This window comes from Centropristis striata, chromosome 2 (assembly GCF_030273125.1).
Source record: "Centropristis striata isolate RG_2023a ecotype Rhode Island chromosome 2, C.striata_1.0, whole genome shotgun sequence".
Taxonomy (NCBI): domain Eukaryota; kingdom Metazoa; phylum Chordata; class Actinopteri; order Perciformes; family Serranidae; genus Centropristis; species Centropristis striata.
In genome coordinates, this window is record NC_081518.1 from 22,148,344 (window position 1) to 22,164,167 (window position 15,824).

General features: G+C 39.5%; 1 protein-coding gene across 1 annotated transcript in view; it reads left to right on the forward strand.

Annotated features, from left to right (window-relative positions):
• adamtsl5 (ADAMTS like 5) overlaps positions 1 to 15,824 on the forward strand; it is a 49,222-nt gene that overhangs the window by 12,471 nt on the left and 20,927 nt on the right. The window contains exons 2-6 of the mRNA XM_059323997.1: positions 1,942 to 2,017; positions 11,885 to 12,054; positions 12,836 to 12,896; positions 13,604 to 13,709; positions 15,328 to 15,455. Of these exons, the coding sequence (XP_059179980.1) occupies positions 1,942 to 2,017; positions 11,885 to 12,054; positions 12,836 to 12,896; positions 13,604 to 13,709; positions 15,328 to 15,455 (541 nt within the window). The remainder of the gene's footprint in view (positions 1 to 1,941; positions 2,018 to 11,884; positions 12,055 to 12,835; positions 12,897 to 13,603; positions 13,710 to 15,327; positions 15,456 to 15,824) is intronic.

A 15,824-nucleotide genomic window follows, 5' to 3' on the forward strand; every position in this document is an offset into this window, starting at 1 on the left:
CATTGAATCAGACTTTCACCATCTGAAGGGATGTGCAGACACATCTGCATTAGTAGAGCAACCAATAGGAACACCCTCTCTCTCAAATGACCTGTGATTGGACAAAGTCTCCTGTCACCAGCTAGATATTTTGAAGCCTGAAAACAGATCCAGGGGGAGGTATAGAAGCCTAGTTTTCTCTCAGACTGCTTAAATGAAAATTAGCAGTTTTTATAATATTATCATTATTATTATTATTATTATTATTATTATTATTATTATTATTATTATATAATTGTTATTAAGGAGGACAGAGAGGGTGGACAGGCTTTAACGAGGTTGGTAGGTAGTGGATCAAGCAGACAGGTGGATGATTTAGATTTTTGAGTTATTCTAGTAATTCATTGTAGAGGGAAACCAGTTCTTCGGGAGTGGAAAAGTTGTCTGTACTGGGGAGGTTGTCCAGTTTATTCGTGAGAGTGGGTAAATCAATGTTGTTGATGTTACGGAAGCAGATGGAACGAGGTGGGTTGGTTCTGGATGTTAAGTGGGCACCGAAAGACACCAGTTTATGATCAGAAATGGACAAATCGGATGGAACACAGTGAAGAGGATTGATACCAGAGCAGCAGATGAGATCCAGGATGTGGCCTTTGGTGTGAGTAGGAAAGTTAATGAATTGTTCTATTCCAAAACTGTCGAGGTAGGATGTGAAATCCCTTGTCAGTGGGCTGGTGGTATCGTCCAAGTGAATATTAAAATCACCAAGCAGGATAACATTAGGGGATAGGGAGCATAACACAGTTAAAAACGTTAAATTGAAATTATTTAAAAAGTTTATGTTAGCTTTGTGTGGACGGTAGACTGTGGTTCAAATAGTGGGCGTTGGCCCGTTAATTTGTAGTGAGATTGATTCAAAGGAGACATGGGGAGGTACAGTGACAGATCAGACCTTCCACTTCTCGTCGTAAATTATCGCGAGACCACTGCCCTGGCCAGCCGCACAAGGTTGACAGACAGTAAACTTACGATCGGTGATGAGATGGTACAGTAGCGGACCTTTGTTGGTGAGCGAGCTGGTGTTGAATAGCCCGAAGCTGGCGCTGACGCATTATCATGGAATTTTTTACCCAATGAACAGAAACTTCCTACCATAGCTTTAACTGCCAATCTACATAACATAGTTGATATTGTATTATTGTATATGAAAAAATATGTGTGTTGCTGAAGCTATTGGCTTATTTAGTAGCTAGCATAAAATGTTGTTTTTTGAGGCTTGTTTTTGTTATTTTTTTCTAGTATATTAGATCAGATGTGTCGAGCATGTGTGCTCTTCACCATCACAATATTTAGTACCATCTGATCACGACATGAGAACTAGTTTGTGGTTTAATCAGTGATACCTATTAAATCTCCACATAACAAACATGTTATTACAGTTTATTCTAATTGAGCTGTTGTTCAGATTATTAGTGAAATTAAAAGTCTTCATGTAAGTGCAGCAGGTGCTACAGATGCAGCAGCTTTCCTCCCATCTCTTTATATAACGCAGGTCAACAGTCTGACGGGGGGAGTGAGGGGGGAGGGGTCAGTCAGTCAGTTCCTCTCAGGCTGTGTGGGAGTTAATAAGGCCCTGTTGGGGCGGGGGCAGGGGGAATTAATGATACTTGCTGGATGGGGGGGCATTCCTGACCTTGGCTCCTGGCTGCAGGGGTTCTCAGCAGAGTGGCAGCTTATTTGTGGATATTATCAATGACCTAAAGACCTCTGTTGTTTGAAGTGTCAGTCGTGTCTTTTCTTTCTGTTTCCTCTTCTTTTTCTTCTTCTTCTTCTTGCCGCTGTAACAACTTCTGCGCCCTCGCTTCTGTGTTTGTGTGTTCTCCTGTGTGATATTTAAAAAAAAAACTGTGAAGGTGCCGTTCCCGACAGACTGACGGTGTTTGTTTCTCTCTCTGTCTGCAGGAAGCTGACTCTGTGCCAGGCCCTGACCTTTGTCCTGCTGCTGCTTGCTCCCGTCTGCCTGTCCGACCCGCAGAGTGTAAGTGCGACCCGCCCTCATCAGCACCGGTCCTCCCCTCACACTCTCACTCTACACACCTCTCACTATATCCACCCGGGATTGATTGATCAACTGCAGCTCCTCCAGTCGAAGCTTCTCAATCACAACTCACAGCTGGAATGTTGACCTGCTCATTATTTTTGGATTTTCTTCTTTCCACTCACATTAATCATCCCTCAGATTCATTATCTGTCCCTGTATACGAAACCGTATATGGCTCTACCTGCAGCAGCTCAAACACTGATGCTTCAGTATTAACCTCTTAACATTGAAGGAATTCATTGGTACAAAACATGTCTGATATCTTGTCAAAACTGGGGCTAAAAATGCTCTAAAGTTAGGCTGAAATTTAGCAAAAGAGAAAACTGGCATGTCCGTTTTCAAAGGGGTTCCTTGATGTCTGATCTTAAGATATCTGAATGAAAATTAGATTTATAGGGGTCTATAATGGCCTCCTTTTTACAGATATGCCCATTTTATGCTGAAACGAAGGGGCAGAAACCATGGAGATGCATGCACTACAAATTTGTTATTTTCGACTATTGTATTTGAACATTTCTACATCCTGGGGTCCCTAAACAGTGTGTGAGCTGCATAAATCGGGTCTGACTGGAAAGCTGAGACTCTTGAGGATTCAATGAGCCCAATGTTCTTCATGTGTGATGATGTTAGTCAGTGAAACTTGAGCTCAGTGTATAAAATGAGCTGCTGTGACCTCTAGGATAATCACAGCCTCATGAAACTTTACAACCACAATTTTTGACTGTTTTTAATAAATTCTCAAGTGTTAAATTTAGCACCAAATCGGCTTCTTTAAATGTGCTCCTAGAATTTAATTCAGCAGTCATACTATCAGCCTTTGTGTCATGTTGTGTAAAGAAACAACGGTAATAGCTGGAAGACTGTTTTATGTGCAGCACGCTGTAGTTACTCACGGGGCCCTGTAGTCCCCGTCTCTCGGGGCCTGAGGCCATTTCCCACAGCCTCCCCACTTTTCCTGCCTTTACTTCTTCTTCTCCTTACATGTGACAGAGTTAAATGTTGTGATTAAGGTAATTTGTGCAGAAAAAGACTGAGCTCTCAGGTTCCAGATAGGAAAATCCAGCTAATTTCGATAATAAACCAATCAGTGTCAGATGTGAGCAGGTCTAATGCTCGCTCAGGTCTGATTGGATTGTTTTTTCAGCGTGTTTGTCTTCTGGTAATGTTCCTGCAGCCTCTTGGTCTCTCCACGCTCTGAATGCAGCAGCACCTTTTCTCCTCAGTGTCCATCTTTCAGCAGTGTTTGTCTGGTTGTCAGACCCCCTGACCTTCAATCAGGCTGAGCTGAGTAACCAGACATCTCTGTCACATCACACACAGGAATGTAGAGGAGGGTCAACACACTGAAGATCAGCTTTTCATTTTCTGTTGTCAGGAAAAAATCCCAAGTCACTGTTTCACTGGTGTCACTTGTTGTTTTAGATGTTTTAGATTGCTGAAACGTTTTCTGCATTCAGTCATCTCTGCAGCTGCACTGGCAGCGTCTCTGCTGTCCACATTTGTCCAGTTAGAGATGAGAACAAAACAAATGGAGTAAATGGATCATGGAATGCAAAATACAAGTCTACAAGTTGGTTAAAACCAGGAGAAACTACGGGTGCAACAGAGTCAATACAAAGGTTGTAACGTGTGCACATTTTGGGCTTTGTTTTATACACTTGTCAAGTAAAGTCAGAGGTATTTATCGCCCCATTATCACAAAGCATGCCTCAAAACAGCAATGAGCAACATTACCATATCAGACAAAGTATGCAGAGTGAGATACATCCAAAGCATTATAAACTGAATATTTGACATATACAATAAAACAGGAATGAGCGGCTATAATAAAATATGCTAATGCATTTCAGAAGTAAGGCAGCACATATAAGAAGAGACATATATTTACAAAAACATGTAACAAACTATACATATACGAAACCATGTTCACATAGGCTGAGTATAAGTAGAATGACCATAGTTTAGTATTTAGGATGGAACAAGAAAAGTTGAAGGCTGACATGAAAGTAAATTTGTAATTTTGTTTGTTCTTGCAGGGAAATCAGGTTTAACCCTTTGTCGGGCGAAGAACCGTATTTGGTAACATCAGTGGATATCCAAAATGGGGTCCCCATGTCTCTCTGTGAGGTCGTAGAACCACATGGATTTCTTCCAGCTAATCAGCTTTTTTTTTCGAGAAATAAGTTGCAAATTTACTAGATTAAAGTGGCAAATCTACAAGAAAAAAAGTTGCAGATTTAAGAGATTTAAAGTGGCAAATCTGTGCAAAAAAGTCGCAGAGAAAAAAGTGGGAAAAAAACTTTTTTCTTGCAGATTCACCACTTTAAATCTCATAAATCTGTGCATTTTTTTCTCGTAGATTTGCCACTTTAATCTCATAAACTTTTTTCTCAAAAATATTACCCCCCTCCCCCGGGTCCGTATGTTTTTTTTACACATTCTGACAGTATGTAATATCCTCCAATATTCTCTAGGTTTGAGATTTGGAATTTGCAAGTATTTCAATGAGTGCCCTATTAAGGCTTAACCAGACAGATTAGAGTTTGAAGTTATGCCAGATAGGTCTGTGTTTTAAGTTTTTTAGGAGGATCCTGACGCCTGATTGATAGCATGAATGATCAGCAGTCAGTGACCACAGTGCACATGAATATAACTGCAAAAAGTGCATCACTAGTAACACTCATTCGCCACACACATTAACAAAAAGTTCTGCGACCATTATGGGCCCCATACTTCTGACTAACAGACAGGAAAACAAACAGAACTTGATACGTTTTGCAGTACAGAAAGGACAACATGTAGCGTGTTGTTCTGTGTATGATGTGGAAAATGATCATCTGACTGCAGGCACTCAAGAGTCATTTTAAGATGATAAGTCTGAGCTTTTTTGTGCACATAATTAGATCAGACTGTGGAAGTTAATGAGCTCTCTGTCTTCACCAGTTGCCCTTTTGTTGCCTTGGTGGTGGAAAGTTTTCCTAGCTGTGTGTGTCGGCTTAGACTGGGAGAACTGGTCTGCTGACAGACGGGAGGAGTGCTGGGAAAGTTCACCTGCACGTCCCTCTGTGGAGTCTGAGGCTCTTTACCTTCACCTTCATCTCTCTCACTGTCGGCAGTTTTCTTTCTCAGCTCATGTGTAGAGGAGGGGGGTGAGGGGGCGTTGTAAAGGTCAAAGGTCACTTTCATTAATCTAGAAAGCCAGCTCACCCCACCTCCAACTGTTATCAACGCTAATTTGACCGGTGGTAACACTAATGAGGGCAACCTCAGGTGACCCTGCCAGGGAAAATGATGGAGAGTCATAGCACAGGTCGCTCTCAGCTGAGTGTGTGTGTGTGTGTGTGTGTGTGTGTGTGTGTGTGTGTGTGTGTGTGAGAGAGAGAGAGAGAGAGAGAGAGAGAGAGAGAGAGAGAGAGAGAGAGAGAGAGAGAGAGTGTGTCTGACCAATCCAGGAGTCACAAAGTCAAAGAGCCTCAGGGTTTTTTGTCTCTTCCTGCTGAAACTACAGAAACAACATCATGTCGGCACATGCATGTCACTGCAGATAAACCGTTATAGAGTTTATTAGTTTTGAGGTTTTTTGGGGATGTGGAAGTTGTATCACAGACATTTATGGATATCAGCAATCAAAGCACCGCAGCCGCTGAGATACCACATGTATGGTGATGTTTTTATAAAGTGTTTCATGACGATGTTTGAATAAGCAGCATTTGGATTTGTTGAAGAACGAGAAAGAGAAACGAGTTACTGATTGAACTAAATGAAATAATTGAAGCACTCATTGTGTTTATTCTGCACAAGACTCCTTGTAGAAGGGAAACTATGCAAGGAAAACTCAACGTATGATGCTTTTTTGTCTCTTTTGTCACCACTGTAAATAAACAGACAGGCTTCTTTCCATGAGATAAACCTAAGATCAGATAGATTCTTCCATTGCAGCTATTTGTGACATAGTTTTTTATTTCCAATAACCTCTGCAGTCAGTCAGGGTGTTTTACATAAGGTTGCTATAAAAAAATTATTAGACCATTGTTTTCTTCAATTCCCTGTTCATTTTAATGCATGGTACAACTAAATGTTCATTTGTTTGGACAAATATAATGATAACAAGAAAAATAGCTGAAAAGAGTTTAATTTAAGAGCTGATATTTAGACATTTTCCATGGTTTTCTTTTTTTTTTTTAAACACACTTTATTGTTTTTAAACACATTAACAATACAAAACACAGAAACAGAAGCCCTCCCCCCCACCCCCCACCCCATCCCGACAGACAGCGCATGCTATACAAAGTTAGGCAAAAAATAAATAAATAAATACAGTTCTAGTTTGTCTCCAGTCCGCAATAGGCACTCATAATCGCCAGTCAGAAAACCGTCTACCCATCAACAGCAGATTTTTCAGATCTGCAGGTATATAATCAAGAAAGGGTGTCCAAACAATTAAAAACAATTCGTCCTTTCCCTTTACAGCAGCTTGTAACCTTTCATGAGGGAGGATATCAAAGATCTCCCTGTACCAAAGGGTGACACTAGGTGGAAGGGTTTTGATCCAATTTTTTAATATACACTTTCGAGCAACGACAAGGAGTTTATCAAGGAGCTTATGATGTGACACAGTGAGATGTAAGTCCCTAGAGGGAAGGCCTAGGAGGAAAACCCCAGGGTCTTTCTTAATTTGTATTTTAAATATCCCACTGACCACCTTTGAAATAAATGACCAAAATCTGGAGATTAGTTTACATTCCCAAAAGTAATGGAAATACGTCCCCCTTTCTAAGTTGCACTTGGTAGACAGAGGAGATATGGAGTGGTCAATTTTGTTTAAAATAACAGGAGTAATATGCAGCCTGTGAAGTATCTTGTACTGAGTTTCTCTCAGCTGGTTACAAGTAGATGTGGACCTTATCAGGCGTATAGTTGCCAGCCAATCATCTTCAATATATTCATTGTTCAAGTCTTTTTCCCATCTATAAGAGATGTCTGGTAAATGGTATGTAACGGAAGAACCCAGAAGTGAGTAAAATGATGCTATAAGATGTCCTCTGTCCTTGCGCTCCAGGAGAAATCTTTCAGCATCACTGTAAGGGGTGTTAGTAGAGAAAGAGGTGGTCAGTGAAGACACAAAATGTCTAATCTGTAAATACCCAAAAAATTGGTGCCTGGGAATATTAAATGTTTCCTGTAATTGCTGGAAGGACAGTAAAGTATGACCTCTCAATAAATCGCCAATTACATGAATTCCCTTGTCTCTCCAAGAGAGGAACGTGGGTGAGCTGACACCTGCAGGAAAGTCAGGATTTTGGGTTATGGGGGACAATGAGGACTTAACATTTTTTCTTCCAAGATATTTAGATATATCGTGCCATATCCTGACGCTGTTGTAAATAATAAGATTGCGTTTTACTTCTGGATTTATCTTCTTTGCCTCACATGTGATTAAGCTCCATGGGGAATAAGGGTGGCAGGCCCAGGAATCAATACAGTGCTTTCTCTCAACATACGAATGTAACCAAACCCAGAAGTGGCGCGCATGACAAGCCCAGTTATAAAACAACATATTAGGCATAGAAAGCCCACCCATGTCTGTAGACAATTGTAATATCTTAAGCCTCTGTCTAGGTTTTCTGCCTTGCCAAATAAATTTGGAAAATGCCTTCTCTAAGTCTAGGATGATTTCCCTTGATAAATATAACAGGAGCATTTGCAAAGGGTATAAGAGTCGAGGGAGTACATTCATCTTAACAAGACTGATTCGACCAAATAGGGAAATGGGTAAGTTCTGCCATCGATCCAAGTCTCTTTTGACTGAAGTACAGATTGGGGCAAAATTTAATTTTCGCAGATCCCTCAAGTCTCCCATGGTTTTCTTGATAATAATTTTGTTCAAAAACCATGGAAAATGTCTAGATATCAGCTCTTAAATTAAACTCTTATGAGCTATTTTTTGTTGTTATCATTATATTTGTCCAAACAAATGTACCTTTAGTTGTACCAGGCATTAAAATAAACAAGAAAGCAAGGAGAAAACAAGGGTGGTCTGATCATTTTTTCCATGACTGTAGATTTAACTGTAACCGGTGGAGTTGACCGAGGTTGCATGCAGAAACATGCAACAGTTTTGCGTCATGTAAACTACTCAGCAGTGGCAGTATAGATGTCACATAAATATAATTCTCTTTTCTTAATATTTGATCTTTCCAGCTGTTTAGAGCTCAGGTGAGACAGGTGCCCAGTGGGTGCAAACTGGCACTATTTAATAAATTATTTGCTGTTGGTTATGGACTTGTTGTGTAGCGTCTGCCTTCATTATGGTGACGAATAGTTCTGTCACGATATTCTGGATTTATCGTGTGATATGAACATGACCACGATCATTATGTCTGACCTCGATATCTCCCTTTGTGTTTCCTGCACGTTTGTTTACCTATTAATGTCATCAACACTGTAGCCAACATGATGTTTGACAAACAGCAGGTTTTACAGACTCTTATAAGAGCTGGGTGCAGCACCAAAACATGTTTCACAGTCAAGAGAAATAAAGCATAATTTCAGCTCTGTTCTTTTATTTATTTTAGTTTTTAAAAATATTTTTCTCACAGTCATGTTTAAATATTCTTAAGAATTAAAATGTAATTGAAGGGGTTTACTTTCATTATAATCCTGTTATATTATGATTATATCTGCGGTAGAATATCATCTAGTCGACCTAGTGACATCATTGCAGGACCGCTGTAGACAAAACCACCTACTATGGAAAATGTTTTTATCTTTTTTCACTTTTTTACAGACTTAAATCAATAATAACATGATTGGAAATATTCTTATGTATTCATTTGAGCTCTAGTCTTTTATTGCAAATCTAATAAATGCAAATAAAGTTCAGAACATGCCAGAAACATCCTACTCCTCTTTCTTTACAGTGTAGAATATCTGATTACACTGTGGCGAATCCTGCTGCATAAATCTGCATGATAATGAGAAAAATGGCGGGAAACAAGGACAAGAGCTTTAAGTTGTGTTTTGCACATATTTCCCATGTTCTTATTCCCCTCTGGGCTGCAGATTCTCCAGGTGACTCTGACTGGAACTCTTCTCCCTGACAGAGAGGTAGCTGCAGCACTGTGTGTGTGTGTGTGCGTGTGTGTGTGTGTGTGTGTGTGTGTGTGTGTGTGTGTGTGTGTGTGTGTGTGTGTGTGTGTGTTTGTGTGTGTGTGTGTGTGAAGAGTTAAAGAAGTGTGTGTGAGCTAGCTCCTGTATGAGAAACCGGTGGGAACGCTGCCAGTTTCTGTCCTCCTCCGGGGCGAGAACTGTGGAATGTGTTTGAGGAGCGCCATTGAGATTTCTCTAATCACTTTTATTGTTTGGCTCCGATGGTCCTGATCCTCCAGGCTCACAAGGTTGTTTTTTATTCCATCTACTCTTTCACTTTGTCTGCCTGTTGTCGGAGTCACGGCTATAAATAACGAGGGTTTTGTTCGGCGTCACACATGACTCCCCCTCACAAACTTTTCCCCTCTTACAAATGATATCCCATCATTCTGCCAACACTGTCTTTCTCACACACACACACACACACACACACACACACACACACACACACACACACACACACACATTCTTGTACTTCTATCTTTGTGAGGGCCCTCATTGGAATAGTGAATTCCCTAGCAAGGTTATAATAGTTTTGAATTTTTCATTAGTTTAGGTTTTTGTTTTCAATTTCAGTTAGTTTTAATTCGTTTTTAGAGTGAGTTTGCTAGTTTTAGTTTAGTATTTATTTTTTGAAATGCTTTAGTTTTAGTTTAGTTTTTATTATTAGTTTTAGTTTTTTGTAATGGGGTATTTGTTAGGTGGGAGATTAAAAGAGGTCACAGTAAATTTAGCCTTTATTTCCTTTGCCTTATCCATCTTCATTGTGTATGAAAAAACTTGACAAAGACGAAAATGAAAGACATTTCCACTATAATTTTAGTTAGTTTTGTAACCACACAATACAGTTTCAGTTAATTATCGTTATCATGTAACCTTAATCTTTAAAACAAAGTCTGAAATCTCAAAAAAGCCTTTAAAGAAGGCCGAAATGTCCTCACTTTGCAAAAATGTCCTCACTCTGTTAGTTAAAAACGTGTTGTAGTCCTCACTATGTAAGAAGTACAAGAACACACACACACACACACACACACACGCAGGGATTGTGAGCTGCTGACAGTTACCATTTGCCACCTGACAGCTCTGAACATGCAGGCCAACACAGCAGCTTGATGCTGCAGAGCGATCTCAGCAGAGAGCAGAGAGTCATGTTGTCTGTGCCTGCACGGCTCCACAGTGTCCCAGAGACACAAAATAAACAGAAACAAGCCGGCAGCATGATAGCAGCGTTTCCACTGGTCCTTAACAAATTCTTAAAAGTCCAAAATACAATTATCTAAATTATCTGGCCTTAAAATGTCTTATATACAATGATGTGTGGGCTAATCTCGTGTCATAAAAAAAATAGCTACTTCTAGGAATAATAAGTTACAAACATTACAATATACATAAACTGTATATACATTCATGGAAAAAAATGATTAGACCACCCTTGTTTTCTTCAATTTCTTGTTCATTTTAATGCCTGGTACAACTAAAGGTACATTTGTTTGGACAAATATAATGATACCAACAAAAATAGCTGATAAGAGTTTAATTTAAGAGCTGATATCTAGATATTTTCCATGGTTTTCTTGATAATAACCAAAATCATTATCAAGAAAACCATGGAAAATGTCTAGATATCAACTCTTAAATTAATTTCTTATGAGCGAGTTTTGTTCTTATCAATATATTTGTCCAATCAAATGTACCTTTAGTTGTACCAGGCATTAAAATGAACAAAGACATTGAAGAAAACAGGGGTGGTCTAATCATTTTTTCCATGACTGTACATAAACTGTATATATGCTTGGTTGCACCCTGTGCTTGAATTAGGAACTTTGGGTATAAAGGTATTTACGTTGTTTTGGAAGTTGAAAAACATGAAGTTGTCGTAAAAAGTCAGTAATTATTAGCAACAAAAAGTTCATAAAGTGTCAAAAGTAAAAGTACTCATTAGGAAGCAGAACGCCCCAGTCACTGTAATGTTACTGTAACTTATATTATCCAGTCGTTATTACTGTAACATTCATAGTAATGTTGTTGCTGGCTGAAGTGGAGCTTATTTTAACTACCATGCTTTGCAAACATTACTGTTTTGGTAGTTCAACTCTTAACAATAAATCATTATACAGTAGTTTTTTCTGTGTAATGTTTTATATTTTAAAAGTAACTAAATGTGTCATAGAAATGTAGTGGAGTACAACTATAAAGAAGCTTCAAATGGATCTACTAAACTAAAGTAAAGTAATACAGGTGCATCTCAATACATTAGAATATGATGGAAAAGTCCATTTCCAGTAGTTCAAGTCAAACAGCCCCAACCAAGTATTGAGACATATAGATGGACATACTTTTCAGAGGCCAACATTTATATATTAAACATACTTTTTAAAATCGGTCTTCTGTAATATTCACATTTTTTTGAGACACTGAATTTTAGGTCTTCATTAAATGTTAGCCATAATCATTATAATTTGAAGAAATTAAATAAATGAAGGCATGAAATGTTTCATTCTGGTTGTAATGGATCTATATAATGTGTTATTTCCACATTTTGAATTGAATTACTGACATAAACTTTTCTATGATATTCTAATGTTTTGAGATGCACCTGTAAGTATTTATATAAGATGTAAGTATTAATGTCTCTCTCTGTCCTTTGTGTCTCAGTCGTGGGTTTCTGCGTGGCATCCGTCCAGTGAGTCTTCATCGGGGCGTCTGGCCCGCGCCCGGCGGCAGCTGCACTTCAGGAACGAGTGGGCGGAGTGGAGCGGCTGGTCTGTCTGCTCACGCAGCTGTGGGGGCGGAGCCTCAGTGAGGACGCGCACCTGCATCACCAGGTAAACATCGGGAGTATCTTATTTAATTTAAATGCTTAAATGTATTCAAATGCTTTGCTAATAGACTTTAAAATGTATCCAAGTACAGGAATATTCTAATAAAATACCCTTTATTTTAATATCCATGTAAGGTTTAGTGCTTTACATCACAAAAACACTTTCTAAAAAAGTATCTACAGTCATGGAAAAAATGATTAAACCATTGTTTTCTCTAATATCTTGTTCATTTTAATGCCTGGTACAACTAAAGATACATTTGTACGGACAAATATAATGATAACAACAAAAATATCTCATTAGAGTTTAATTCAAGAGCTGGTGCCTTAAGTTGTACCAGGCATTAAAATGAACAAGTTATTAGAGAAAACAAGGGTGGTCTAATCATTTTTTCCATGACTTTATGTTTTTGATGAATATGTTATGCCACTATGCACCCAGAGGTTGTGAATTGGGCCTACTGTGATGTTCAACTATATTTAAATGTATTTATTTTGCACTTACTTTTGAATAGTAAGTAAGTAAATAAACTAACTACAGCATGGTTGCACTGTAAACACTATTTTTTAAATCAAATGTTCACTTGCTGTTGAGTAATCTAACTAATTATTAAAGTCCCATTTCAATAAAACAAATAATGGCACCTACATAGCTCAAATGTATGTTGTGTTTTTCGTTAAACCAGATATTACAGCAGCCTGCTACATAGTTACCATCAGATAATGAAAACTCTTTCCTGCTGTGTTTGTCGTTCATAGTCTCATAAATCTCTGTTTTTCTGCAGGAACCCAGTGGGTGGACCGTGCACAGGAGACCCCAGACAATACAAGATCTGCAACACCAAGGTCATTTCTGCATGAAGGTTTTCACACTGAATGAAAAAAAGACTTTCGATGCAAATGCTTTAGAACAATGGCTGATGTTTGCTCTGGAAGTTGGTCGTGTAGGTGTGTCCGGGGCAGGTGTTTCAGGGTGTGAGCTGGAATTTCACCAACTTATTAACTCGTCTGCACTGAACTCTGAGATTTAAAGTAACACAGTGGAGCTGCAGGTCAGAGACTGTGTGTCAGAATAGTTCCGCTGTGTGTGTGTGTGTGTGTGTGTGTGTGTGTGTGTGTGTGGGTGTGTTTGTACAGCCAGTCACTATAGTCCATATTGATTAAAGGAAAAACACACAGATGAGTTGCAGCGTGTTTAAGCACGCTTGAGTGTGTGTGTATGTGGCAGTTTGAACGCTGCGATTAGCTCATAGCTTCCAATGAATGGACACAAATCCCAGATTTCTCTCTCTGCTGCAAGTTTTCATTCCCAAACTATTCACACTGCAACATCTGGGCACTCACCACAAGGTCATTCATTTATTTAAGGGTTAAGATCAGAATAAGAACAGGATTAAAGATTAGAGCAGGAGTTGAGTTCAGGCATGAAGCTGTTATGGTCGACTTGGAGGTAAACTTTCAGGGAGTAAATACAGTGTTCTCACAGTGTGTGTGTGTGTGTGTGTGTGTGTGTGTGTGTGTGTGTGTGTGTATGTGTGCGTGCGCGTGCGCAGGAGTGTCCCCCCAGCTCGGAGGACTTCAGAGAGATGCAGTGTGCTGCCTTCAATGACCGACCGTTAGTGGCTGGAACTTCCTTCAGATGGACGACTTTTCATGGAGGTCAGTGAAGACAATTCACCTTTCAGCTACTGAGATACAAACATGACTTTTCTGGAATACAAAGTGCTTATAGTTCTTATTAATAAATTCTTATTATACATTTTAGTGGCAGTAGATATATTTAGACAGATTTAGCTGTGTAAAAGTCTGTTAAATGCCCAAAAAATTGTTTTGAGCGTCACAATTGCTGCAAAATGACTTGTTTCACTGTCAAAAGTTAATCTATTCTATTCACTAACATTTAGAAGGGCTACATCATTTGAAATATAGCATCTCTATTAAGTTAACAGAGGGCTAAACCGGAAGTTAGAAGGCTCTACTCACAGTAGTGAAACGTCCAAGAAGAAGGATGGACAAGAAAGTGTCAAAAAGTAGAGGAAGGGCTGAAAAATATAGAAAAAATGAAGCAGGTATAAGTAGCGCAGATTTGACAAACTGTTTCGGCGTCAACATCCTCAAGTGGCCAGCAACAACAACGCGGCAGTATGACTGTGGAATATACTGTACAAATGTAATCAACTCTCAACGACCCGACCGGAAAAGCTGAAAACTTGACTGTAAAGGCGCATCTTCAGTTTCTTGACGACAGGTGTGTCGGAGGAAATGTCCCCAAGCAAGAGAAGAGAAAATTCCTGCACAAATAATTGCTTATAAACTTATAGAGAGAAACAATGTTTTGGTGCTTTGGCCTTCATCACATGCAAGTAAAGAGACAGTGCTCAGTAAGTCTCTCTTCTCAAGTTTAAAAAGTAAAATCAAATCTCACTGCAGCCTGACGTTATAAATATACTCCAAAACTGATGTGGACAGTGAGATGTATCATCAGACAACACATGGGTATTTCCACACTACGTTGTATTTTTTCTATGCTGTTATGTTGCTCACATGTGTACAGTTTGCAGGCACACAGCACTTGTGTGTCCATACGGGATCAACATATAATAATAATAATAATAATAATAATAATAATAATAATAATAATAATAATAATGCATTTTATTTGATAGGCTGCCTTTCAAGGCACTCAAGGTCGCCTTACAGCATAGATAAAAGAAAACATCATACAATTTGTAAATGAAAATAAGAATAGAAATACATTAAACCAAGTACAATATACATTCAAATTTCATAGAAAACAATTACAAATAGATTACAATAAAGGGGGGTTGGTGCAGAGGATCAGATGGAGTGAGCCAGTCTGAACAGCTCTGCTCCCCATGGTAACCAGGCGGGCAAGGGGGGCAGAGAGGTGGGTGGAGGAAGATGATCTGAGTGGGTGGGTGGGTGTGGCAGTGTGGAGGAGGTCAGAGAGGTATTAATGGCCTTGAAGGTGAGCATATGGCCACTTTTCCTTGAGGCTCTGCAGACGGAGTGAAGTAAAATTTCAGTATGTGTTTCGGTTTGCTTGTTCGTCATGTGTAACTTTAGTTTCTGTGTTGTTGGCAGTCATGTGATAAACTTTCCATGCTGCCAGGTTCTCCTGTCCCCTGTGAGGCCTGCTGGGTGTTTAATATGACTTTTCTCAGCTCCTTCTCTTCACCTCCTCCTCTCTCCCTTTCTGTACTTTTTGCCTCGCCTGTTTTCCCACAATAAACGGCTGACTGATCTTCCCTGCCAGGCTCTAACCCCTGTGAGCTGAGCTGTCTGGCCCTCGGTCACAACTTCTACTACAACTTTGGCCGAGTGCTCGATGGCACCGCTTGCAACAAGGAGCCTGGAGCGGTGTGTGTCAACGGGCGCTGCCTGGTGAGTGGAGACAACACTGTGTGTGTGTGTGTGTGTGTGTGTGTGTGTGTGTGTGTGTGTGTGTGTGCGTGCATGCATGCATGCATGCATGCGTTCTTTCCATATGTGTTAGTTTATATTTCTTAGTTTTATTCATGTTTCTTCTAGTTTGGTATGGTGGCCAAAATGAATGCACCATAGTTGCTGAAATGTTCCAAAAGTGACCCACAATCTTGAAGTAAAGTGAAGGGATTTAACTCTCTGAACACCAAGCAGTTTCAGAAGTTTTTTTTTTTTTCATTTTGGCCATATTTTACTCACTGTGACACTGTTTTGTTTCTCACTGCAGTGTTGATCTCAGCTGAGTCATTCATGGATGACAGTGGTGGC